The sequence below is a fragment of the Gigantopelta aegis genome, chromosome 8, assembly GCF_016097555.1.
Source record: "Gigantopelta aegis isolate Gae_Host chromosome 8, Gae_host_genome, whole genome shotgun sequence".
Classification (NCBI taxonomy): Eukaryota; Metazoa; Mollusca; class Gastropoda; order Neomphalida; family Peltospiridae; genus Gigantopelta; species Gigantopelta aegis.
The window spans coordinates 22053010-22079826 of record NC_054706.1 but is presented as its reverse complement, the minus strand read 5'-3'; the positions used below and the strand labels follow the sequence as shown (position 1 = coordinate 22079826).

The following is a 26817-nucleotide window of genomic DNA, read 5'->3' as shown; positions in this document are numbered from 1 at the left end:
GAGTTACATGTACGTCACTAGATGATGCATATTATACATGTTATATATATATATATATATATATATATATATATATATATATATATATATATATATCTGTGTTTGTGTGTGTGTGTGTGTGTGTGTGTGTGTGTGTGTGTATGCGAGTGTGTTTCATTCAAATTTAAACTGAACTTATTCTAATGCGCTTTATTCGATTCTACTTTTCATTTAGTCAACAATTGTGGGTGGCAGTCCTCTTGCTGAGGATGCACGATGGATGAACTTTCCAGTAAATGACCTGCTCGGGAGTGGCTATCCTGTGACAAGACGAGCCACTAGATAGAGATTCATAGAACCAGACACTATGTTGACAAATTCCCATTCGACTCTGCATTGAGCAGAGATACGGCCCTGATCATGTATTACGGGTTTGTCATTCAGAGTTTAGAACTTAATTGTTGGCAGTGTGTTGGTAAAAACCGGACATTTCGGAGATCAGAATGTGATTTTGCAAACACATTACATTAACACAGCAAGGAATATACGTCATAAAATTGTCAAGATGTTTTCGTAGATTGACAATGAAGCATCTTTCGTGACATCAAATATTTCAAAATATGGTTATAAAATTGTTTCGGTTAATAAGCATGGTATCATGTGCAAGGATCGTGTCCCGACACTGAGTGCAACCTGCATTGCGTGAACAAAGTTTGATTTATTTAATGACACCACTAGAGCACATTAATTTATTAATCATCGGTTATTGGATGTCACACGGTTGGTAATTCTATCATAATATTATAGTCTTAGAGAAGAAACGCACTACATTTTCCATTAGTAGCAAATTATCTTTTATATGCACCATCCCACAGACATGGTAGCACATACCACGGCCTTTGGTATACCAGTCGTGGTGCACTGGCTGGAACGAGAAATATCCCAATAGGCCACCGACAGTGATCGATCCCAGACCGACCGCGCACCAAGCAAGCGCTTTACCATTGGGCAGTGTTCCACCCGCATTGCATGAACAGGATGGTGTGGTGATGAAAGGCCAGTACAAAGACTTCTGTCTGCGGAATGGTGCATATGAAAGATCCCTTGCTACTACTGAAATAATGTAGCGGGTTTCCTCTCTTAAGACCTTGTCAAAATTACCAAATAATTGACATCCAATAGACGATGATTAATAAACCAATGTGCTCTAGTGGTGTCGTAAAACAAAACAAACTTTAAAGAAACGTGAACCAAATTCCGGTTACCCAAGAATTTGAAATATAGTCCCCTGCAGATAGGCAACATTCATCAAGAGCACTCGTAAGCAATTACACTCGGCGCTCAAGACTGGGTGTCCAAATCCATTAAGGTAGGCTACCAAACGCCAAACACATCCAACTATTTTCATTACACACATAAATCAAACCGATGTCTGCATTCTCCGGGATTCAAAACTCGATTAACGAAGCTAATGCAGCCCTATCTATCGCCTTGGCCAGTTCACAAATAATTCCAAAAATAAAACCAAGTCAAAACCAAGCGCAGTTTACTCCTGTACAAAAATACTGAACTAGACCTATTGAATACTGAGGTAGGGCCTTGTCTAGCCTAAAGTAACCAGACGGGGGTGGTGGTGATGCAATGAAAAAGGAAAATCGAAAGCACTGATACAGGGTCATTTGCTATCGCTCTCTCTCTCTCTCTCTCTCTCTCTCTCTCTCTCTCTCTCTCTCTCTGTCTCTCTGTCTGTCTCTCTCTCTCTCTCTCTCTCTCTCTCTCTCTCTCTCTCTCTCTCTCTCTCTCTCTCTCTCTCTCTCTCTCTCTCTCTCTCTCTCTCTCTCTCTCTCTCTCTCTCTCTCAGCTCTCTTACTAATCACTAATAACTAAACATTAACCAACGATCCTGGTCCTATTCTTGGGTAGCTGGAGCATATGGCCAAGACAGCGTGCTTGAACCTTAATGGAATATAAGCACGAATATAACTTAAAATTACCAATCAGGACAATTTTAGATCATTTTTAAATCACTCCCCCTACCCCCCACGCTATGGGTACGCCCCTTGTACGTTTTTTTTTTTTTTTTTATGTAATAAAAGATATACGTGCCACTTTTTTTTTCTTTGTAAGGGCGGATCTATTATGAATGATCGTTACAGCCGTTATTGATTGGAGCGATCAAGCCTTCGCGTTTAACACAGAGGGATCAAGTGCGTCTTTTATAGATTTCGAGAGTGGAGATTTTGTGACTTCCAGTGACTCGTTTGTTAAAACCACACCTGCTCCACACTCAGCGATTCCATTCTAGTTCCCTTTTTTTCAACCTAACAGCTGGGAACAAGCGAAATCTTCAACCTAACCGACGTGCCATTACCTGAACATTCCATTCTAAAGTGTATTATATTATCATTTATAATTATTTCAAATAGAAGAAGACTACTTCTAATTGCACAGGATCGTGGAAGGTAAGAATGTGTTACGATTATTATCTTTACATAGGAATCGGAAAATGACAACAATTAGGGTGGGGAAGGGCAGTTATATATTAATTTAATATTCAGCGCTGGGGAGGGGAAGTTATATATTAATTTAATTTTCAGAATTTGGGGAGGGGTAGTTACATATTAATTTCATTTTCAGCGGTGGAGAGGGGCAGTGGTATATTATTGTAATTTTCAGCTTGGGGAATGGGTGCATTAGTTTCAAAGTTGAAGGGGAGTACCGCTCCTTGCTTCCAACGCCCATGCTTTAGAGTGAGAGCTCTTGTATTCTGGTAATGTTATTTAACTTAGATCAGTAATTCGATATCTCTCATACTTGTGTATGTTTATTCGACATATTCATATTAGATTGAGGCGCGCGTGTAGACAGACTTCACACCAGATAACCTCATTAATCTTATTTCATGATTTCGGTTTGCTTTACTTTGCCTGCGAGATTGCTAATTTTGCCATCACCACAATTTAATTGTTTAAATCTACAAAATAGAACTACCAATGAAGCACACATTATTAATAGAATTTGAGATGCATGCTAAGATGTCTCAAATACAATTATGCAATTAATAGAAGGAAAATATGTGCTGAATAGCCAATTGGCATAAATTTCGCCTCGCCGGATCTCCGTTTTTCTTCAATTACTTTTCCATCGCACGCGTTACGGTAATTATGTAATCGGCGATTCATCAGCAATGTTATCGACACCGAAACGTATCAGTTATTAAAACATCTGTTGCATATAGCGAGAGAAAATACATCTTGAACATACCATGTGTTCCCTTGGCGGGAAATATCCGCAATATTTGTAAGGCATAAGCTTCTGTTCTTTACAAAACGACATAGCAATAATTCTAGTTAGTGTACCAACACCGGTATATGTAAGACCGTAGTATGTGCTATCATGTATGTTGGATGGTGCATATAAAAGATCCAATGCTACTAATGGTAAAAATGTAGTGGATTTCCTCTCTAAGACTATGTGTGTCAAAATTGCCAAATGCTTGAGACCGAATAGCCGATGATTAATAAATAATGTGTTCTAGTGGTGTCGTTAAACAAAGCAAACTTATATTTCATTAACTGAATGAATGAATGAATTAATGTTTAACGACACCCAAGCACGAAAAATACATCGGTTATTGGGTGTCAAACTATGGTAATGCAAACAAATAAAGTGATGATCAACATCAATATAAAAATTCAAGATTTAAACAAAAACACAGTGTAAAGTACTGTGCAAAAACACAAATCTCACAAAGGAAAGGAATGCAGTTTCGTTTAACCATATTTCACCAACTTATAGATTATGCCATTTTGGTGGTTAACACAAGATTATTTCAACATTTGGGTTAAATAGTGTGAGAGGAAATCCGCTGCCACCCTTCACGCTAATCATACCAGGAAAAAATAGCAGCAAAGAATATCTTAAATTCACACTTTACGATAAAAACACCGGCGTATTGATATATGGGAGGTGTAGAAATAGTTGGGATAGAATATATTTCATCCTGCGAACCATAGTACGTCGTACGAACGATTTACCCCACTACCTGCGAACAAGAGAAACAAATGCTCGTGTGTGCCTATGAAAGAAAAAAGAAAGAAATGTTTTATTTAACGACGCACTCAACACATTTTATTTACGGTTATATGGCGTCAGACATATGGTTAAGGACCACACATATTTTGAGAGGAAACCCGCTGTCGCCACTACATGGGCTACTCTTCCGATTAGCAGCAAGGGATCTTTTATTTGCGATTCCCACAGGCAGGATAGCACAAACCATGGCCTTTGTTGAACCAGTTATGGATCACTGGTCAGTGCAAGTGGTTTACACCTACCCATTGAGCCTTGCGGAGCACTCACTCGGGGTTTGGAGTCGGTATCTGGATTAATAATCCCATGCCTCGACTGGGATCCGAACCCAGTACCTACCAGCCTGTAGACCGATGGCCTACCACGACGCCACCGAGGCCGGTTTGTGCCTATGAGCAACAATAATGATAATAATAATAATCGTAATCATAATCGTAATCATACTAATAATAAATACATTTTTTTTTTAAACCCCAAAACCCCCTCAAAAAAAAACAAAAAAAAACAAACAAACAAAAACAAAACAAAACAAAACAAAACAAACAATATTTAATATTTTATTTTCTTGCTTGTATTTGTTTACTCTCGCCTAATGTGCGGTCGGTTTAGGATCGACCCACTTCGGTGCGCCCATTGGGCTATTTCCTGTTCCAGCTAGTGCACCACGACTGGTATATAAAAGGTCGTTGTATGTGCTATTCTGTCTGTGGGATATAAAAATATCCCTTGCTACTAATTGAAAAATGTAGCCGGCACAGAATTACCATATGTTTGGCATCCAATAGCCGATGATTAAAATACATCAATGATGCCGTTAAACATATATCTGTTTAACGTTCAAGCATGCTGTTTATGACACACACGTCGACTGTCTGTGTTGTCTGTCTGTCCAGGGAAGAAGTTAATGGTGAGTCTTTGGTGCTCTGTTGTTACTGAGAGAGAAGTTAGCGACACGGCCCTGTCTGACCAACAGAGGCGTTAAGACTCTGAGTGGGAACCGGTACTGGGATGCGAGCCCAGCAGCTCTAGTTATCATAACAATGACTTTAACAACCCATTGCGGGGGCGGGACGTAGCCCAATGGTACAGCGCTCGCTCGGTGTGTGGTCGGTGTGGGATCGATCCCCGTCGGTGGGCCCATTGGGCTATTTTTCGTTCCGGCGAGTACACCACGACTGGTATATCAAAGGCCGTTGTATGTACTACCTGGTCTGTAGAATGGTGCATATAAAAGATTCCTTGCTGCTAATCGAAAAGAGTAGCCCGTAAAGTGGTGGCAGCGGGTTTCCTCTCTCAATATTTATGTGGTTCTTAACCATATGTCTAAAATGTGTTGAGTGCGTCGTTAAATAAAACATTTTCTTCTTCTTAACAATCCATTGGGTCCACTGATGAAAATTATTATCAAATCTCAGGCGGTACTGACACACTTACCGATAAAACACGTGCACTTAGTCTACGCCACGTGACCGAGAAACACCAGTACACGTCACGTGACCAAGAAACACCAGTCCACGTCATTGACGCGTTTTTTGAGAACAGTTAGTACATATCGTATCTAATGACAGTAATATTTGATTTGCGTATCTAACACGCTACGTCCTACGCGATTCCACAATCCTTGTGTCTACTTAGTGACCGGAGCGTAGTTTTATTGATGTTCTCGCTATAACTGAAACTGTCTTATTGAAGAGGGTATGGCAATTAATTCCCTATTAACACAGAAACTAACACACATGTAGTGTTATACGCAGGACGTTATGTCTACATTACTGCGGCTTTCAGTACTACGTGGACAATATTGGCATTTGTCATTCCAGGGGCGGGACGTGGTAAATCGCTTGCTCGATGCGCAGTCGGTCTGGGATCGATCCCCGTCGGTGGGCCCATTGGGCTATTTCTCTCTCCAGCCAGTGCACCACGACCGGTATATCAAAGGCCGTGGTATGTGTTATCCTGTCTACGGGATGGTGCTAATCGAAAACAGTAGCCCATGAAGTGGCGACAGCGGGTTTCCACTCTCAATATCAGTGTGGTCCATAACCATATGTCCGACGCCATATAACCGTAAATAAAATGTGTTGAGTGCCTAGTTAAATAAAACATTTCCTTTCTTCCTTTGTCATTCTATGCACGTTTAGTTGTGGCCCGTCTACTTGTTGGTTGGTATATAGATTTAATTCTAATAGTTTACTGACATCGTGATCGGAAAGAGTAATTATTTGAGTAAATGTGCTCTCATACCGTAACCGTCCCGCATGTAAACACAGCTATATTTATAGACAGATAGACAATTCATCCATACACATTACAATAAAACATTATGCTAATAAACGTATGTTTAACACACTATTTTGTTTAATAAAATAAAGGAATTATAATTATATGTGTATGTTTGAATTGATTTTATAATCCTATTATAGCTTTGGCGAAACGTTTATTATTGTTTTCTATTATACATGTATTTGAATAGTTATATTTAGTTAAGCTTCCAGAACGCTGTCCTGTCACCAATCTCGGCTCTAATGGCTGTTTGTCCAGAGCAAGTCTTGTTGAATTTTATCTATAGAGAACAATTTCTCCTTCCAGCCAGTGCTCCACAGATGGTGTAACAAAGGCCTTGGTATGCGCTATCCTGTCTGTGGGATGGTGCATATAAAATATCCCTTGCTGCTAATCGGAAAGAGTAGCCCATATCCATATGTCCGTAAATAAAATGTGTTGAGTTAAATAAAACATTTCCTATAAAGAACAATTAGTGTGAACGCACCTGAACCGTTTTTGGATATAGGCACGTTAAAGACGCTTGCGTCCTGTTAGGATACAGCGTTATAAGCTACCGATTTAGGATTTTTTTTTAGGACTGATTCTTTTTTTATCGCGTCACTCACTTACGTCGCAACACAAAAATAGATTCATGTAATCACACAAACTCCAAATAGGTAAGAAAACTACGCTTGATGGTGATCGAATATGATAGCATGCGTCTTCCATTGCTATCCCAGTTGATGTCCAATTTGTAGCGCTTGAGAAACGTTTTAACGCATCAGAAAATCGCTTTCTGAAATCGTGCGCTTCTTGTTTTACATTAATTTTAACAGACCCCTTGATGGAGATTTAGAGCACTGACGAATAACCACAATCGTCCTCCGAGATTTTATTTTATTGATTTGTAAAATAATATTTCATCTTTGAGGATATCTTAATATAACTAACCAAGTAATCAGCATTATATTGCATTAAATGGCGGGACGTAGCCCAGTGGTAAAGCGCATGCTTGATGGGCAGTCGGTCTGGGATCGATCCGCTTTGGTGGAACCATTGGGCTAGTTCCTCTCAAAGACTATCAGAATTACCTTATGTTATTATCCACATGGTTCAACATAACCGAGTTAATAATAATCATACGAAGCACACGTGTAATAACAAGTGTGATGACGTAATTTTGGGAAGCGACGTCATAATATGACGTTGTTTTCTCCAGTCCTAGTTAAGACTTTGCATGTGAAATATGACGTCATTTCGTCATCTCCTTCTAGTTGTGGTTGAAACATTTTGAGACGGTCCTTGTTATTCATAACAAATTACAATAATGATACGAATGATAAAGAAATTATTACACTCGCGAGTGTATGTCATACTGATTTAAGAAACTCGTGTCAGGATTTATGTATTACCTTCGCTCTCGCTCGGGCAATACAAAACATCCCGACACTCGTTTCGTAAAATCAGTACGACACACAAGCTCGTATAATAATCTCTATTTTTCAATCAATTTATTACATTCGCGTGTGAGTCGTACTGATTTTACGAAACTCGTGTCAGGATTAATCTATTATCCTCGCTCTCGCTCGGGCATTACAAAAATCCTGACACTCGTAAAATCAGTACGACACACAAGCTCGTATAATAATCTCTATGTGCTCTAGTAGTGTCGTTAAAAAAAACCTTTTAAAAATCCACCTTTACTGAAGACAAAAACCAATCACAGAATCAACTTCATCCTGCAATTATTATATATAGTGGCCAGATATAATGACTAGATAAATTTCTTTATTCTATGTACTGAACCGCTTTAAAAACGCAACATTTTTGGGTTGCTATATTTTTTTCATAATGCATGTTTTGTTAATGTTGTACTGCACATATACGTTGTGAATGATCAGTAAACGTGTTCACTAATTTTCATCTCAATACCCAGTGAAGCATGACGTTGAGTGCACGGAATGCAGTTTGCCATAATAAGGCCCGTACAAATGAAACGTGCACGGAATTTTATAAACTTTTTTGTTTCTGATAGCTAAAGTGTCACCACACCAAAAACACACCAAAATTTTATGAAATTGTTTCAAACAAAATGCCTAGACTCGATGAAAACGAACGGAATCAGGCTCTTGGGATGTTGCGTGCGAACATGTCCATGCGTCAGGTAGCTAGACACTTTCGGTGTTACGCATCTACTGTTTTGAGGCTTATGAATAGAGTGCAATAGACGGGTGTAACCAGAGATGGCCCAAGACCCGGCAGGCCCAGGATAACTACTTGTGACGGAACATGCTCTTAATTTTGTTTTCGCCTGTGGCGATATTAATTGTTTTAGAGGGCCGTGTGCAGTTCCAATATGCACTTAAGCCCAGGTGGGCACTTTGTTACGTAATACCTCTGCGCGACAGTGGTCGAGCTGTACCCTCTAATACACACCCAGTCCAGGCGTGGAGGCCATGTGGCCAGTAGTTACGTAATACCTCCGCTAGTTCGATACGATCGGGGTATTGCTGGCGAACTAGGCGACGAGCAGTCTAAGCTTCTAAGAAAAATATGCCGGCTTGGTCACTGTGGAAATATCACTTGATAGGGGGAGGACCGCGTTGTGCCCCCAGGCGATATTCGGTTTTTATGATAAATAGCTAGGGTTTTAGAGATATCGGGGAGAACCATAGGAAGGCTCCCAGGGATCGTTGTCCGTCCGGACTGGTAAATATTTTATTTCTGCTCTGTGTATAACCTTGATGTGATTGATGTGACTTTAAATATTTTAATACTGTATTATACCAATATTATTTAGACGGTGCTGCCGGTAATCTGACGCAGTAAACTGTAGGCTCACTGTCTAATATAATTATTATAGCTTAGCCAGTCATCCTAGAGGTAAACTGTAGGTTATTGTCTTTATTGTGATAGGTACCAGTATTAATTCTGTGTTACAAGGTTACTGAATGAGTAGTTAAGGGTTAATTAAAAATTAACCAGTTAGGAATAGAGTTGTAATTCCTTTATTAATTAAGTTCCCCTGGCAGCGTTTCTCAATTATCACACGTCACTGAATGAGTAGTAAGGGATAATTAAAAATTAACCAGTTAGGAATAGAGTTGTAATTCCTTTATTAATTAAGTTCCCCTGGAAGCGTTTCTCAATTATCACACGTGTGGGTGTTGTGTCACGGTGAAGTGATTAGAATATTGTGTAAACTAGACACCTAGTGATTAACTAATTAAGTGATTAGTTCTGGATTGTTATGATATTTGTTGTTGTTAATTAACTACTGCGGCAGTACATTTGTCTGCGTAGTAGTAATACAGATTCCAAAGTGTATAGTGTTTTTGTTGTGTTTTCTAGTGAACTAAACGTGCCCGTATTACATATACTTTATATAAGATCGTATCTCTGATCATACCTAGACGAGCCACACGCGGGTATAACTGCCCGTTACAGAGAGATCTAATAGATATACAGTTAGGAGAGATATTTGGATAATCGTGTTTCATTCAGTTACGGGTATTATAGGATCCCCGTGACACTACTCAACGACAAGACAACTTCATAAGGACGCGGCACCTCAAAAATCGATTCCTGAGCGCAACGTCTACCGCGAGACAAGTTAGGGAACATCACGGGTAGGTTTCTTACAACTGGCACACCAATTCACGTTTTCACAGTCCATATCTTTTATGTCCACTAAAAAGACATTTTCCTGCTTTTAGCCGCACCATTCACCCGGAAACTGTTCGACATCGCCTGAAGGAGAGACAAATTTACGCACGCCGACCCTATAAAGGACCTGTCCTAACTCCTAGACACAGAGCTCAGCGATTACAGTGGTGCAGGAGACATATCCGATGGACAAGGAATCGTTGGGCCAACATACTCTTTTCCGATGAATCGAGATTCAAGTTGAGTATAGCTAACGGGCGGAAACGTGTTTGGCGTCGACGCGGGGAGAGATATGCAGACTTGTGTCATGGAGCATGACAGATGGGGCAACGGAAGTGTCCATGTTTAGGCAGGTATCGCCTCCAACCGCCGTACACCACTTGTAATTAATGCACAACGATACAGAGATGAAATCTTGGCACCAGTTGTTTTACCATTTATGCAACACCACATGCCCAACGGTATTTTTCAGCACGATAACGCTCGTCCCCACACCGCTAGGCTGACGACAGAGTTTCTACAAGCGAGCAACGTCGGCGTCATGGATTGGCCTTCTCTTTCTCCCGACCTGAATCCTATCGAGCACCTCTGGGATGAACTGGGACGACGGATCTATACAAGGAATCCCCAACCAGCTAACCTGCAACAACTGGAGCAGGCCCTTATCCAAGTGTGGCAGCGCATACCCCAAGGAACGGTTAAATCAATGCGTAGGCGATGTAACGTGAACATTGGTTTAAGCACAAAAATGTTTCGCTTATACTTAAATCCTGAGACTTACCTTAAATTAACTTTAAAATAAAAAGCACTAATATGTGGTCTGTCATAAAATGTAAAATGATTTTTTTTTTTATTAAATGAAATATGGAATGTTTGATACAGTAAGTATTGCGTTTTTAAAGCGGTTCAGTATATATAGATCTACAGAAACCATAAAAGTGGTATGCCGTGAAAAGTCATATTTTCACTGTATTTTAGCTACAGTGAAAATACAGAAATCGTATTTACTGTTTTGAACAAGTTAATGATTAAATTATCCCCCCCCCCCCCCCCCCCTTGTTCATTATTGTTTTGATTATTGAGGCCAGTATCGCTTCTTCGTGTTTAAGTTTGATGATTACCAAATGCATCTGATCGTATTTGAAAAAAATACAAAAATGTAATTTAAACACTTATAGCTATAAAAAGGAATATGAAGTGCAATTACGATAAAATATCTAAAACTGATTGAATAGGAAGCTAAATGAAGATGCCATTGAGTGTAAGTTAAAATTAAATTTCACGTTCGAATCGTTTTGTTTTTGTGGGTTTTTTTTTGTTGAGAATCGCTTTGTCAGGCATGTTTGCACTGCAGTATTATTAAATAAATGTTAATTTAATAATTAAATAAAGATAATTTGTATAGTAATTTCTTTTAAACAGTCTATGGTCAAGTAAAGTTTGTGAAAACGTCCCAAACTAATATATCATGGCGTTACGTGTTTTCGATAAGATATTAACAAAAAGCGAAAGATATTGTCAAAAATTAGGAAAGATGTTAGATAAATAGACCATTTTATGGTGTGTGTTTTTTCCGAAATTCGCAATTCGTGAAAATATGGTTTTCACACATCACTCGTTGACATAAAAAAGTGTATTCAACCCCCCTCTCCCCGATAAAATAGCCTCTATATATTTTCGGTCACTGACCAAAAATATAGCTTTTTACATTAGTAGTGATCAGTAAAGGGATGTTTTATTGTTCAAAGTTACATATACTTTTATTTCCGATTGATGGTTTTGCTTTATAAAAAGTCGTTTTAAAGACAAATAAATTGTTATTTAAGAACTATTTTGTTTTGGTGTACAGATATTGTAGCCGTCAAGGCATTCAAGAAGCGTGTGGGCGTACAAGTCTGAAAAGAAAAGAGACAAAAACAAGTTATGGAATAAAACGGTTCGTTTCATTAATATTGCGTATTATGTAGGATTACAGGATAAATATAATAACCGTTAGTGTCTTAAAGGGACAGACCCTAGTTTTAGCCCATGGAAATGCACACTAAGTTTAGTTAATCTACAAACGTGTAACACATTTTGATAAAGTTACAATTGAGTGAAACATGAGACCGTGACTTTGAACTGACCAAAAACACTTCGAATGTACGGAAATGGATAATCTAAACAATAAAATCTAAGAAAAGCATGATTTCAGTGATCAAAAATGGCTCTAATAGTAAAAAATATGCCTTAGTGTTTAAAAACTAGGGAATGTACCTTTAAGATATCGGCTTAAAGGCTAAAAGGCAAATGCTGCTCACAGAGCCTCGCAGCTTTAACAGCCATTCTAAGTCGATGATTAATAAATCAATGTGCTCTAGTGGTGTCATTAATCACAACAAACTTTAACAAACTTATTTTATGACATCTTATGACAGTAACCAGTTATTCTGTATTATTCACATCACGTGGCAACTGGGATGCTACCAAAATAGATCATGGTAATATAAACTATTACATGTGAAAAGATGTACCAAACACGAAAACATAAATATCTTGCACAAAAATGCCGCCAAAACTGTGCAGAAAATTCATTAATCATGGGATTGTTGAGCAGGAAGAGCAAATATTTTTAATGGTACTAATATATTAAAATAATGAATCCGACAAGTGCAAATTGACATGTACAAAAATAGTTTATGTTGTATAGAGGGTAACATATTTATATTATCAGTAGATAAGACGCATGAGATTGTATAAACGAGAAAAAAGGAAAGCAGCACTGTCAAATTACCCGAGTTAAGCAGCCACGGAGAGAGAGAGAGAGAGAGAGAGAGAGAGAGAGAGAGAGAGAGAGAGAGAGAGAGAGAGAGAGAGAGAGAGAGAGAGAGAGAAAGAAATGTTTTATTTAACGATGCACTCAACACATTTTATTTTACGGTTATATGGCGTCAGACATATGGTTAAGTATCACACAGATTTTGAGAGGAAACCCGCTGTCGCCACTACATGGAGAGAGAGAGAGAGAGAGAGAGAGAGAGAGAGAGAGAGAGAGAGAGAGAGAGAGAGAGAGAGAGAGAGAGAGAGAGAGAGAGAGAGAGAGAGAGCGAGGGAGAGAGACAGACATACAGATTACGGCCTAAGGCAGATGGTTCAGTATGTACCACATTAAAGGCATTGAAAGATCTTAGTTTAACCACTTGAGACATTATTTTAACACGTTGCCTTGTATATAAAATATTTATTGTCTTAATGGAACCGACCATGCTTCTCTTTCCATTCGTACCTAATGCAAAGCGTTTACACGTTGGTAGAAAACCAACTTACCAAAAATATCAATAAATAAAAAGAGTAAAGTAAAGTTTGTTTTTATTTAATGACGCCACTAAAGCACATTGATTTTTTTATCTTATTATCGGCTATTGGACGTCAAACATATGGTCATACTGACACTGGTTTTTTTTAGAGGTGATCCGCTGTCGCCACATAGGCTACTCTTTTACGACAGGCAGCAAGGGATCTTTTATTTGCGCTTCTCACAGGCAGGATAGCACAAACCATGGCCTTTGTTGGACCAGTTATGGATCACTGGTCGGTGCAAGTGGTTTACACCAACCCATTGAGCCTTGCGGAGCACTCACTCAGTGTTTGGAGTCGGTATCTGGATTAAAACTCCCATGTCTCGACTGGGATCCGAACCCGGTACCTACCAGCCTGTAGACCGATGACGTAACCACGACGCCACCGAGGCCGGTCCGAACGCAACAAATTCAATAAATAAAAAGAGCAACAACCAACCAAACAAACACACCCAAACACAACCCCTTAAATTCTTGACTGAATTTTATTAGTTTTATGTATTAAAGGGACAGACCCTAGTTTCAACCAGTGAAAATTAACACTACGTATAGTTAATCTACAAACCTGTAACACATTTGGATACAGTTACAATTGAGTGAAACATGAGTCTGTGAGTTTGAAATGGTGAAATACCCTCTAAAAATAGACTAAAACTTGACTCTATAACTGTTACATCTCAGACGCATGTGCGTTTTTAAAAATATGAGAAATGAATTTTGTGATATTAAAAACACCAGGATGACAAAAAACAACAACACTTCGAATGTACGGAAATGAATACTCTAAACAATCAAATCTAAGTAAATTGTGATTTCAAATGTGTCTTAGTGTTTAAAAACTAGGGTATGTGCCTTTAATATAATTGTAAATTTGTCATACATTATATGTAACGGCTTTATGATATGTTATGTTATGTAGAATTGCGTAATACGTGAAACTTCTTTGACAATATACCGGAATGTGAGAATGTTTTAATGCAGTAGGTGGAATTGCTTTACAAAATGTGGAATTGCGTATTACGCTAATAAACTTTAATATGATGTGGAATTGCTTTATATCATGTGGAATTGTGTATTATCAGAAATTGTGTATTACACGTATATGATTTAATATTTAATATTATGTGGAACAGATTTAGTATATATTTTTGGACGTATATTATTTTATAACATTATTAAATCAAAATATTTGCATATTCATTCCTTCGGTTTCGATTTGATACAATATGGACCTTATTATTCATAGACCGGCCTCGGTGGCGTCGTGGTTGGGCCATCGGTCTACAGGCTGGTAGGTACTGGGTTCGGATCCCAGTCGAGACATGGGATTTTTAATCCAGATACCGACTCCAAACCCTGAGTGAGTGCTCCACGAGGCTCAATGGGTAGGTGTAAACCACTTGCACCGACCAGTGATCCATAACTGGTTCAACAAAGGCCATGGTTTGTGCTATCCTGCCTGTGGGAAGATCCCTTGCTGCTAATCGGAAAGAGTAGCCCATGTAGTGGCGACAGTGGGTTTCCTCTCAAAATCTGTGTGGTCCTTAACCATATGTCTGACGCCATATAACCGTAAATAAAATGTGTTGAGTGCGTCGTTAAATAAAACATTTCTTTCTTTATTTGTAAGAAGCCCAAACTGGATTTTGTCTTCAAATAATTTCGTACGTACGAAAAAATCCTCTTTTTTTTAGGCAATACAATGAAATTTAACCAAATACAAATATTAGAACGATCAGAAACACGTTTAATATACAGCCACTAATATTTTATGCAGAAAAATATATTTCATATGTAATTACAATCGTTAAAAAGTCTCTGTTAGTCGATAACATCTTAAAAATTGCAGCAAACTCAGGAATGTCCTTTTAATGTATGATTAAAACGTTTTCCAAAAACTGTTCCACGAGAATGGGGCGTTTATTTATTTTATACCTGAACATATATACCTGCTGGACATTATTAAAACTCCATTTTCGACTTTGCACCATTTAACATAATTTATTAATGTAAAACACAAATAAAAGTACAATTTATAGTAGTACAGCTTGAACAAACACGGGCGTTTTCACATTCAACGAATGTCATCAGTTGTGAATTTTATATTGAAGTATTCAAGGTTTTGAAAATAAAAATAAAATTGAAAACCCCCTGAACCCCCCCCCACAAACAAACAAACAAAGACAAACTAAACAACAACAGCAGATACTACTACTACTACTACTACTACTACTACTACTACTACTACTACTACTACTACTACTACTACTAAAGAATAGAGATAGGAAAACCCCAACACTTTTACATCCATCCCTCGCATTTTTAGTTTTTACATGCATTTAAATGATGTAACTGTTTCACAATATTCGATATAAAGAATTGTATTGTTGAGATAAATACAATATTAGACATCTGGTATGCTGCAGTGAGCCCTAACAGTGCACACGAACATTTGTAATTGGTTACTTTTCCTAAAACAAAAGAAACCAAATTAAACAAGCAAAAAGATAACAGAAAAAGACAAAACAATTCTAAATAGATTATGGCTGTTGACATGACGAAGCTTTGCTATCGATCGCCTGTCATTCCGATTTTTCGCGATAGCCCACTTACTTCCAAGATGAGACACACACCGTTCACCGCGTATTCGAATACAAAAAAATCCATACCCACTGCAAATGTTATGCCAAGGGAGCCCGGTTACATAGGGAGCGACAAATAAGAATCCCTAAGGTTTAGAAAAGTAGCGTCTCTAAATTAATTAATCAGCTGACTTTGGTGTGGTGCCAATGTGGATTTCATGGCCATAATAATGTGTTAGTGGCAGCGCAGGCCCATGAAACAACATGCGTATTTAACACCGGCGTTCATTAATATCCCATGCGCCGACGACATCCGTGCAGCGACGTTGTTATTCTGCAATACGTGCAGCTACGAACCACGTGGGGTCGGCGACTACAACGATATGGTTGTGTTTCAACCGAACGGATACCTGCACGCGGATGGCGGGATATCGCTAACATAAAAGACTACACCCACAAACACACGCATGCTTCGTGTGAAAACTGAACGTCAGTACTGATATAGGAGCTTCGAACTGCACGTTTACGGTAATCTATTGAAGTCAGGTGCAACGATCTATGACCGAAATTACAGAGCTTTAAAACCAACACCAACAACATCAACAACAAAGATAAAGAATGATTGCCAAATCATTTGATGAAATCGTTCCCGGCTGCTATGTCACGTCTTAGCAAGAATTACTTAGTCTTAGTGTTCTGCGATACGCTCTGTTGTCGGCTATAATATGTGCAAAACGTTTCTGCGAGATAGTTCAAAGTTTGTACCCAACTGCCTTGCCTGGCCATTCTCGAGATCTGTGGAACTCTGCAAAGAGAAATTTTAAGACAGCCAAATGGAATCGCAACGTTTAAAGGTAAGCTCGTTTAGCTTGCTTTATTGTTTTGGGATTGTTTTGTTTTTTTGTTTAATTTGGTAATGGGGCTGTGGAATGTGCGAAAGTGGAAAGTGGTAAAATGGACGATCGATACAGACTCTGTGTTTACAAAACAGGTAATCTACGATCTCCCAGCCAGTGCAGATTGCTGTGTGATTATCAGAGATCGGCTCGTGGGTTGTAGATTGTACTACACCATAACGAATGCTCTGGAATGGAATATCTTGTATTTCCTTAACATTTAGTGATTCAAAATGATACAGAACGCTCCAAATGAATTTTTCATCTTAATTTTATTATTATTTTATTTTATTTAAAAATATTTTAATTTTTTTATTGTTCCCAGCTCATTTTGACGATGCCATTTTATTATCTTTGTCTCACGTATATTTATGAGTTTTACCAGAACTCGAAATAATGTTTACATATATTTTACATTTCAAGGTCTTGGCATTTACCCTTGTTCCTTGCCTCCGGCATGGTCAATGGCTTGGTCCATAGCGGATATGAGTTTTACACATTCGCTATATTTATTTAGTCATGTAGTAGTGTCCTTTTTAGTGAAAAAAATTGCAATTGTTGTGAAGCTGGAGAAAGCCCTACATGTATATTACTGTGCCATGATTAAAGACATTAAGCTCCCCTCTTGTTATTGTAATACAGGTAGTGTCCTGACAGTCGTACACAAAATAAAAACAAACCGACTCAGTTGGATATGAACTCTTGACCTGCGTGCAGTGCATGCTGGTCAAATGATGTCATGCTGAAACTGAACCAGATTCGGTACCATGTGCATGCGTTTTTAACTAGAACTATCTATTCGACAAGGGGCGAGATTTAGCGTAATCGGTTGAGTACTCGCTTGAGTAGCTTGCGTCGCAGGATCGAACCACCTCGGTGGATCCATCGAACGGATTGTTTTTTCTTCTCGTTACAACCAGTACACCAAACCTGGACAAAATCCGTGGTATGTGCTTTCTTGTCTGTGGGAAAGTGCATATAAAAGATCCCTTGTTGCATCAGAAAAACTGTAGCTGGTTTCCTCTGATAACTACCGTGTCAGAATTACCAAATGTTTGACATCCAATAGCTGATGATCAATTCATCAACGTGCTCCAGTGGTGTCGTTAAACAAAGCAAACTTTGGAAACAGAGAGACATATGTATATGTACTCACACACACACACACACACACACACACATGTATATATATATATATATGAGAGAGAGAGAGAGATACAGAGAGAGAGAGAGAGAGATACAGAGAGAGAGAGAGAGAGAGAGAGAGAGAGAGAGAGAGAGAGAGAGAGAGAGAGAGAGAGAGAGAGAGAGAGAGAGAGAGATAGGCAAAGAGAAATATACTCAGAGACAGAGAGAGAGAGAGAGATGGAGACAGAGGGTGGGGGGAGGGGAGGGGGGCAGACAGAGGCAGAATGAGAGAGGGTACATGGGAGAGATGGAGACAGAGGGGGGGGGGGGGGGGGGGGGCAGACAGTTACAGAATGAGAGAGGGTACATGGGAGAGAAGGTGTATTTGATAATAGAATTCAAACTTCTCATTAGCCGTATCCCACTGGGAAAATTCCTGATTTTAAAACTAATTTTACTACCTTCCACTCGTGGATGTCTCTGGTGATGTTATCTTATGACCTTTCAATCGACCAATTAAAACTTGCCAACACCTTATCGAAACTCTAACACATTCATAATTACTATACTTTCATATTTGCGATCCAGCTAGTTGTCAATGCCAGATTCCTAAAACAAACTGTGGTATATGATGTCAAGCCTGGTGACAAATGCGTATACTAACCAATGAACTAAACCTTGGACAAACCAAGTCAGGAAATTGAGTTAATGTGTGTCCACAACATACTTAAACTCTCATATCATGCCGAATTTTAGCTATAGAAAAAAAAGAGAGAAAAAAAGGAAGCGAATGTTTGGATTTAATATAGTTTGACACCTAATAGCCGATGTATTTTTCGTGCTGCGTGTCGTTAAACATCTATTCTATTCTATTCTATTTCCAAGATACAAACCTTTTTTGTTTGTTTAACATACAATACATTTTTGGGCTTCCAGGAACACCAAATATTTTCATATACTTACCATTTGTGACACCCAATAGCCGATGTGTATTTGTGTGCTGGGGTGTCATTAAACATTCATTCATTCATTCCAGGAACACCAAGACGACTAGAGGGACATGGGATTTGCTAAAGATGGTATTTCACGCAAGAAGTAAAATTTAATAAAGCTGCTGACACACTAAAACGTATTTCCAACTGCCCAATCACCAGTCGGTACCTCAGAGAGTTTCTGTAGGTAGTCGATATGTAAACCGATGTTCATTTTACTTACAGGTCGTCTCTTGGAATCTTGAATAAGGCGATTGTCTGAATCTTGGTGTCGAATGGACTTTGTGAAGGGATTGGCGATCGTCGCTTGTATCGTCCTAGCAAACCTAGTCATCACCGGTAAGTGTGTGTTACTACTTACTAGTTGTGAAATGTTACCTTCTCATAAATCGTACTCGCATCAATTTTATTTTATTTTAATTGTACATATCTCAGGGTTGAAAATTAGCAGTCTTTATTGGCTAAGGGCGACGGAGAATTTTACAAAGGTAGTCCGTTGGGCGACTATCAGATTTAGGGTCTGGGGAGTATAGTAACAGTTAAACAAGAAACGCACTGAAACTGAATCGCATGTGACAAAACACACCACGTCTGTACTGGCGCGAACAACAGATCTGGCGACAGAAGACATAGAACATTCTCTATATTTTGACAGCGCCAGACTCAGCTTCTGTGGCTCCAATTGGACTGGGTATTTCTAAAAATAAAGCTCAAAACGTATTGCAGACACTGCATGTATCTTTAAAAGTCTGGATTGGATACGCAATATTTATCTAGTAAACCTACTTTTTGACAATTGTTATTAAATGTTATGGTAAAACATAATCATATTTAATTAGCTTATGTTATTCTGGGACAAAATCAAAATCTATCTTGTAGTTTTAACTCACACTAACGTGATCGCATGTGCCCATATAAAAATAGCAATGGAATTTTTCATTACTACAAGGATTATTCCAAAGGTCAATTAATTGATGTTTAAGCGATTTCCATGTCATAAAAACAGATCGGATCTAAAGTCCTGACTTACATGATGACATAACCGTCTAAATATTACTGTAATAAACAATAAGTACGTTTTTATGCTTTGAAATATGATAACTAAGTGCATCGTATATTTTGGTAAAAATTTTTTTTTTTGTATGTTGTTTTCACAAATTTATTTTTCTTTTCATATTTATTTTATTATTAGCCTATTACTGTAGCATTTATAGTATATCTATCTAGTGCCTCGTATATAGGACAGCCACTCCCGAGGACATCCTTTACTGGCGATTTCATCCCTCGTGCATCACCACAATGACGACTACCATTCCCAAACTAGCTTACTGAAGCACGCGCAGTTCTACCTTTACTCTGTTTGTACTGCATTACTTCTGAGACAATGCAAGTCCACGTGCAAACCTTGGCTGATCTAGCCTTTTGTCTGGTCATAAGGCTTTACGTGCATTCAGAGCAAGCTGTTGTAGCGCACGCCTTTTGTCTTCACCCCTGTATTATAAATGAGATTTAATCTGTATAATTTAATAGCAATTTGTAAAAAAAAAAACCAATCATTTTTATTTATATTGGATTTCTTCTTCTATTGGTATGGATTGGTATTGGTTAAAACAAAATAAATTGTTTTTATATGCATTCTAACCTTATTCATTATGAAGCAGCATGCCAATTCGTCGGTTTCCTTTTGACGTAAAAGGACTAGATACTTTTGCGTTATTAGTATGGTTATTATTCAACAAAGAACATTTGAGGTTTGATTTTGGCTGTGCAGTTAGATTTCAGTGTGATAATTGAGGGCTAGTTGAATTTAAGAACGGCCAGTAAAATGTTTCTTCAACTGGCCCTGCGTATTCACCATATTTTGACACCCAATTAAAAATTTATTTATTTATATTTATTTATTTATTTTATTTTGAGAAGGTGGTGGTATAGTTTGTTTTGCAATTAAAAAACCCCAAGTTTTATTCTCACAAAGGTATAAAAGACAAAAGCTCATGGAATTCCAGTCATGGAGCGTTGCTAATACCCTCATTATGTTAGTATTCCCTGGCGGTCAAACGTACAACTATAAGAGACTTATACAGAGCAGTATTCGGTTATATATTTGTGCCCTATTTTGGGTATCATGACTTAATAAACGGACGATGCAGTGAAAATAATTAATTGGGCTCAGTAGTATTTAGTCTTTTCCAGCCAGACTAAAAGGGCATCCCCTCCCCCCAAACCCCCCCCCCCCAAAAAAAAAAACCCAACAAAAAAACCCCTACAAAAACAATAAAACAAAAAGCAAGAAAACCCCAAACAAACAAACCCCATTCCAATATTTATTTACATGCTCCTATACCACTAGAGTTTCGAGCATAAAAACAAACCCCAAACAAACAAAAACCAAAGAAACCCCCCAAGCCCCACGAGCCTCACCGCTATAAACAACAACAACAACAATAATAACAACAACAACAACAACAACAAAACAATAACAACAAAAATCCCAAAACAAACAGCAACATGCTAATAAACAAACACATATCCACCTTTTTCATGGTCTTTCTTTCTTTTTCGTTCTCTTCTTCTTCTTTTTTTTTGGGGGGGGGGGGGGGAGTGAGGTGGGGAGAGGATGGGGCGGTAACTGTTCCCTTGCAGCTCGTGATGTGCTACCTCGTAAATATCCTATTCATCATACAAACACATTTAATTAATATTCTCAACCATAATGACATAATGTTGTAGTTGCACACACTATTATTTCCTTCTAAATTACATACTCCCCAATCATTTGAATTCTAGTCCTCCCTCCCCCACCCCCAGGGTTCTGTCTTAGGTGAGATGTCAGAACTGGAACCTAGGGCAGACGTACTTAAAGCCTGAATGGAAAAGGACATGTAAAATGAGTTGCTCGCCTACCTCTCTCTCTGGAATACGTAGCCGGTGCCAAACCAAACAAGCACCGGTAATCGTGTCTGAGACTGATTTCCCGCTTATGCAATCTGCGAAGTCATGTCACAAAACGTGAACCAGGTACACTCAAATCACAAACCACAGTCTGGGACGTACACTTTGCCAAAATACCTAGGGTCACTGAGCAAGAACAATAAATAAATATTTTATTTAACTGCACGCTCAATAAGTTTTTTATTTTAATTATATGGTTATATGAGGTCAGACATATTATGTTAAATGACTACACAGATTGTTTGTTTTGTTTAACGATACCACTAGAACACATTGATTATTAATCATGGGTATTGGATGTCAAACATATGGTAATTTTGACATATAGTCTTAGAGAGGAAACTCGCTACATTTTTCCATTAGTAGCAAGGGATCTTTTATATTCACCATCCCACAGACAGGATAGTACATACCACGGCCTTTGATATACCAGTCATTGTTCACTGGCTGGAACGAGAAATAACCCAATGGCCTTACCGACAGAGATCTATCTGACTACATAGATAACGGAAGAGAAACTCCATACCGGTCATGGACTAATATTTTCTATTGACAACAAGTTATCTTTTATATGCACCATCCCACAGACAGGGTAGTACATACCACGGCCTTTGTTACATCTTCTGTAGAATACTGGCTGGAACGATAAATAACACAATAACACGACCGGGATCAGATCTAAGACCGACCACTCATCAGGCGATAGTTCTACCACTAGACTACGTTTCACCTCTATAAAAGAACAAATCACAAACCACAGTCTGGGACGTACACTTTGCCAAAATACCTAGGGTCACTGAGCAAGAACAATAAATAAATATTTTATTTAACTGCACGCTCAATAAGTTTCACCTCTATAAAAGAACAAAAGGACGCACTCAACACATTTTATTTACGGTTATATGGCGTCGAACATATGGTTAAGGATCACACAGATATTGAGAGAGGAAACCCGCTGTCGCCACTCCATGGGCTACTCTTTCCTATTAGCAGCAAGGGATATTTTTATCTGCACCATCTCACAGACAGGGTAGCTCATATCACGGCCTTCGTTACACCATTTGTGGAGCATTGGCTGGAACAAGAAATAGCCCAATGGGCCCACCAACGGCAATTGATCCTAGATCGGTCGTACATCAGGCGAGCGCTGTACCACTGAGCTACGTCCCGCCCCCTTATACTAGAACATGGGCACAGTAGAAAATTGGTCTTTTCCAGGTAGAACGGAAAGAAGTATTATACACTAAACATGTACACTTAGTCGTATTTTCGGTTGGTGGAGGTAGTTGCCCCTGCCCCCTCCCCACCCCTCCCCCACCTCCATACCCCGCTAATTACGATCTTGCCACACTATATGATGACAAGATAATGAAGGTCAAACATGAAAGGAATTTAACGACAAGCTCTGAAAAGGAAAATAATTGTTTGTTTAACGATACCACAGCCCACTTTAAACTACGTGTATTTTGTTTCTAAAATGAGTTCGACATTTTATTAAAATAGACAGAAGTAGAGAGGAAACCCATTACCGTCATATATGCTACTTCTACCGATAAAACAGCAAATGATATTTTATGTACACGTTCTCCTTAGACATGACAGTACATGCCAGGGTCCGTTTGAACTATAGCTAACTGGTATTTAACATAATGGTAGGGACTATTAAGGGGTGGGCCATTTAGGTCAGTCGGTACAGAGCTAGACTAACATCCTTGTAGGATCGACTATCCTGAAAAGATCCACTGGATTTTCCCCGCCCCAACCAGTGCCCCTCGACTGATATATCAAATGCCGTGGCGTGTGCTGTGCTGCCTGTAGGGAAGTACATATAGAAATCCTAATGGTAATGCGTAGCGGATTTCCTTTGTAGATTAAGTGTCAGAATTATCAAGTGTTTGACATCCAACAACCGATGATATTAATCAATGAGCTCTAATTATATCGTTAGACAAAAGACACTTTTCAAATCATAACCAACGAGAATTCGATATGCTGTCTGAAATCAACGATAGCTGTATTTCATTATTCAGTAGATTCAACAATAGAAGCTCTTCCAAGCCACGCCTGATATAAAAAGCTGCCTGCAAAACGAATATAAATCTCTAAAGAATACTTCAGAAGGTCGCTATCAGCATGCAAAATGTGTTTTAGTTGTACGCATTTCACACTTGGTCATAAATAAATAAGTGTGTATTTTGACTTTACTTTTAATACGTTCTATTGATTTCGATGTCAAAATATACAAATGTATTATGCTAGTTTTGTAAAAGATACTTCAGTATTAATGTTCGACTAGAAAAGGACAGACATTTTCATTCATTACATTCATTTGTGCAACGGCTAGCTATGACGAATACATAATGGACCTGTTATTCGTAACGGTATGATATATTTATATAGTCGGGTCTGTCTACACTGACAATCAGAATGGCGTGTTCCAACTGACATGTTGTACGTGCTAAACGAAAGGGTTGTTTCTTTGACGGAGCCTACGCTAGTTTTATCTAATATATGTGGGTTTTTTTAATATACTAAAATATAATAATAAAACATAAGACAAAAAACAACCCCACAAAAGACAAAACACATCTAAAAAATACTAAATATAATCTACAACCCCCCCCCCCCCCCAAAAAAAAAAAACCCACAACAAAAAAACAAACAAACAACCCCAAAAAACAAAAAACAAAAAACAAACCAAAACAAACAATTCAATACAATAAAAAAAAAACCCCAATAAAAAGAATAAAAATAAAATTCTTGCCCACCCGGCGACGATACATAGATGAATTTACTTGGCGTCAGTACTAATTTTGAAACAGGAGTATTAATTTAAAGACACGCCTTTTTCATATTAGGGGGCGGGACGTAGCGCAGTGGTAAAGTGATGCGCGGTCGGTTTAGGATCGATCCCCGTCGGTTGCCCCATCGGGCTATTTCTCGTTCCAGCTAGTATTCCACAACTGGTGTAACAAAGGCCGTGGTATGCATTATCCTGTCTGTGAGATGGTGCATATAAAAGATCCCTTGCTAATCGTAAAGAGTAGACCTTGAAGTGGCTACAGCGGGTTTCCTCTCTCTATCTCTCTCTCTCTCTCTCTCTCTCTCTCTCTCTCTCTCTCTCTCTCTCTCTCTATATATATATATATATATATATATATATATATATATATATATGTGTGTGGTCCTTAACCATATGTCTGACGTCATATAACCGTAACCGTGTTGAGTGCGTCATTAAATAAAACAGTTCCTTCCTTCCTTCCTTTCATATTAATTACTTATAGAAGTCTCAAAATAAACTATAAAAGGAATTATGGTTTGTAATAAGCTTTGAATCGTCGCTTCGTTTTTGGCGAGGGTTAAAGATACCGTTTGACATTAAAATGAAAGCCCACTAAATGCATTCCTAAACCTTTCATCAATGGAACAAGAGGCTTATTGGCCTATAGCGCTCCACTATTTAAGTTTCTATTTTGTCAGTAAAATGTAGTAGATAATTCATTAATTTGTAAAGGCCACCTGTTACATTTTTATTTATATTTATATAATTTAGTAATAAAATATTAAAATTCCAAAATAGCTCTCTATTAGTTTGTGAAAAATTCCCGAAAGAATGATAGTATCAAGTTTCCAAAATATTCGACCATATCTGAAAAAGATATACTTTTAATGTTTTAATGTTAAATTTCTATTTAACAATTTAAAATTTAATAATAATTCAAAAATACAAAATTTCTAATATATATATTTCTATTATATATTTCTACCAAGTTTCAAAACTATCCAATCAAAACTCTAGGAGAAGAGAGACTTCTATTTAAAAAATTTACATTTAATGAAAATTCCAAAATCTCTATTACTTTATGAATATTGCCTCTTATAATATTTATACTAATCAAACTTTAGCAGAATATCGACTTTTAAACGTTCAATGTTATATTTCTATTTAAAAAGTTTAAATTTAATAAATATTTTAAAAATATCTCTCTACTAGTTTGTGAAGACTGCCCCAAAGAATCATTGTACTAAAGTTCATACACATTTATTCGATCAAAACTTTAGGAGAAGACGGACTTTCAAATTTTCAATGTTAAATTTCTATTGAAAACTTTAAAGTTAATACAAATTCCAAAATAGTTATCTGTTAGTTTGTGAAGACTTTCCTTGATAATTCGTATACTAAGTTTCAGAACTATCTAAACCCAAAAAATGTGTTCATTAAATGTTCATTATAAAATTTTTATTTAAATTGTTTTTAATTTAATATAAATCCAAAAAATCAAACTTTCCAAAATAGCTCACAATACATTTGTGGCGACTGGCCCAGGGAATCATAATGCTACGTTTCAGAACTATTCGGTGAAACCTTTAGGAGAAGATAGACGTTTTAAATTAAAATGTTTAAAAACATTAACAAAAACACAGAAATTCAAAGTTTTCTAAATATATCTACTAGTTTGTGGAAGGTACCCCCAAAGGATCATTGTACTCAGTTTTAGAACAGTTCAGTCAAAAGTGTAGGAGAAAATAGGTTTCAAAGCAAAAGGGGAAGAGGGACGGACGGAAGGAAGGACGGACGGACGGACGGACGGACGGACGCTGGACAATCGGTATTAGAAAAGCTCCGCTGACGAACGTCATAGTGGAGGTAATAATGCTATCATTGCGAACAGTTAATTATGACAGCTAAAGTTAGACACCACTAGAACACGTTGGTTTATTTTTCACCGGCTATTGGCTGTCAAACATTCCGAAAATCTGACATGTAGTTTCAAATGAAACCCGCTAGTTTTCCAGGAATCTGTTATATGCACTTTCCCACAATAAGCCACTACTATGTCGACATTTCCCTTATACAGGCATCAAACTTCCATTTGTGGGCTCGATACTTATTATAGTCCGGTTTACGAAATAGTTCCTCATT

At 38.0% G+C, this 26817-nt stretch overlaps 1 protein-coding gene across 2 annotated transcripts in view; it reads left to right on the top strand.

The window, feature by feature from the left end:
• The first annotated feature begins 2114 nt into the window (after positions 1-2114).
• Positions 2115-26817, top strand: part of LOC121380063 (neuronal acetylcholine receptor subunit alpha-7-like) — a 43393-nt gene continuing 18690 nt past the window's right edge. Inside the window, exons 1-2 of one of the 2 annotated variants that reach the window (XM_041508805.1) lie at positions 2115-2441; positions 19164-19277. In XM_041508805.1, the coding sequence (XP_041364739.1) occupies positions 19214-19277 (64 nt within the window). In that variant the 5' untranslated portion in view covers positions 2115-2441; positions 19164-19213. Of the gene's footprint in view, positions 2442-16216; positions 16777-19163; positions 19278-26817 lie in introns of those variants that run through there. The other variant, XM_041508804.1, reaches the window with a different exon arrangement.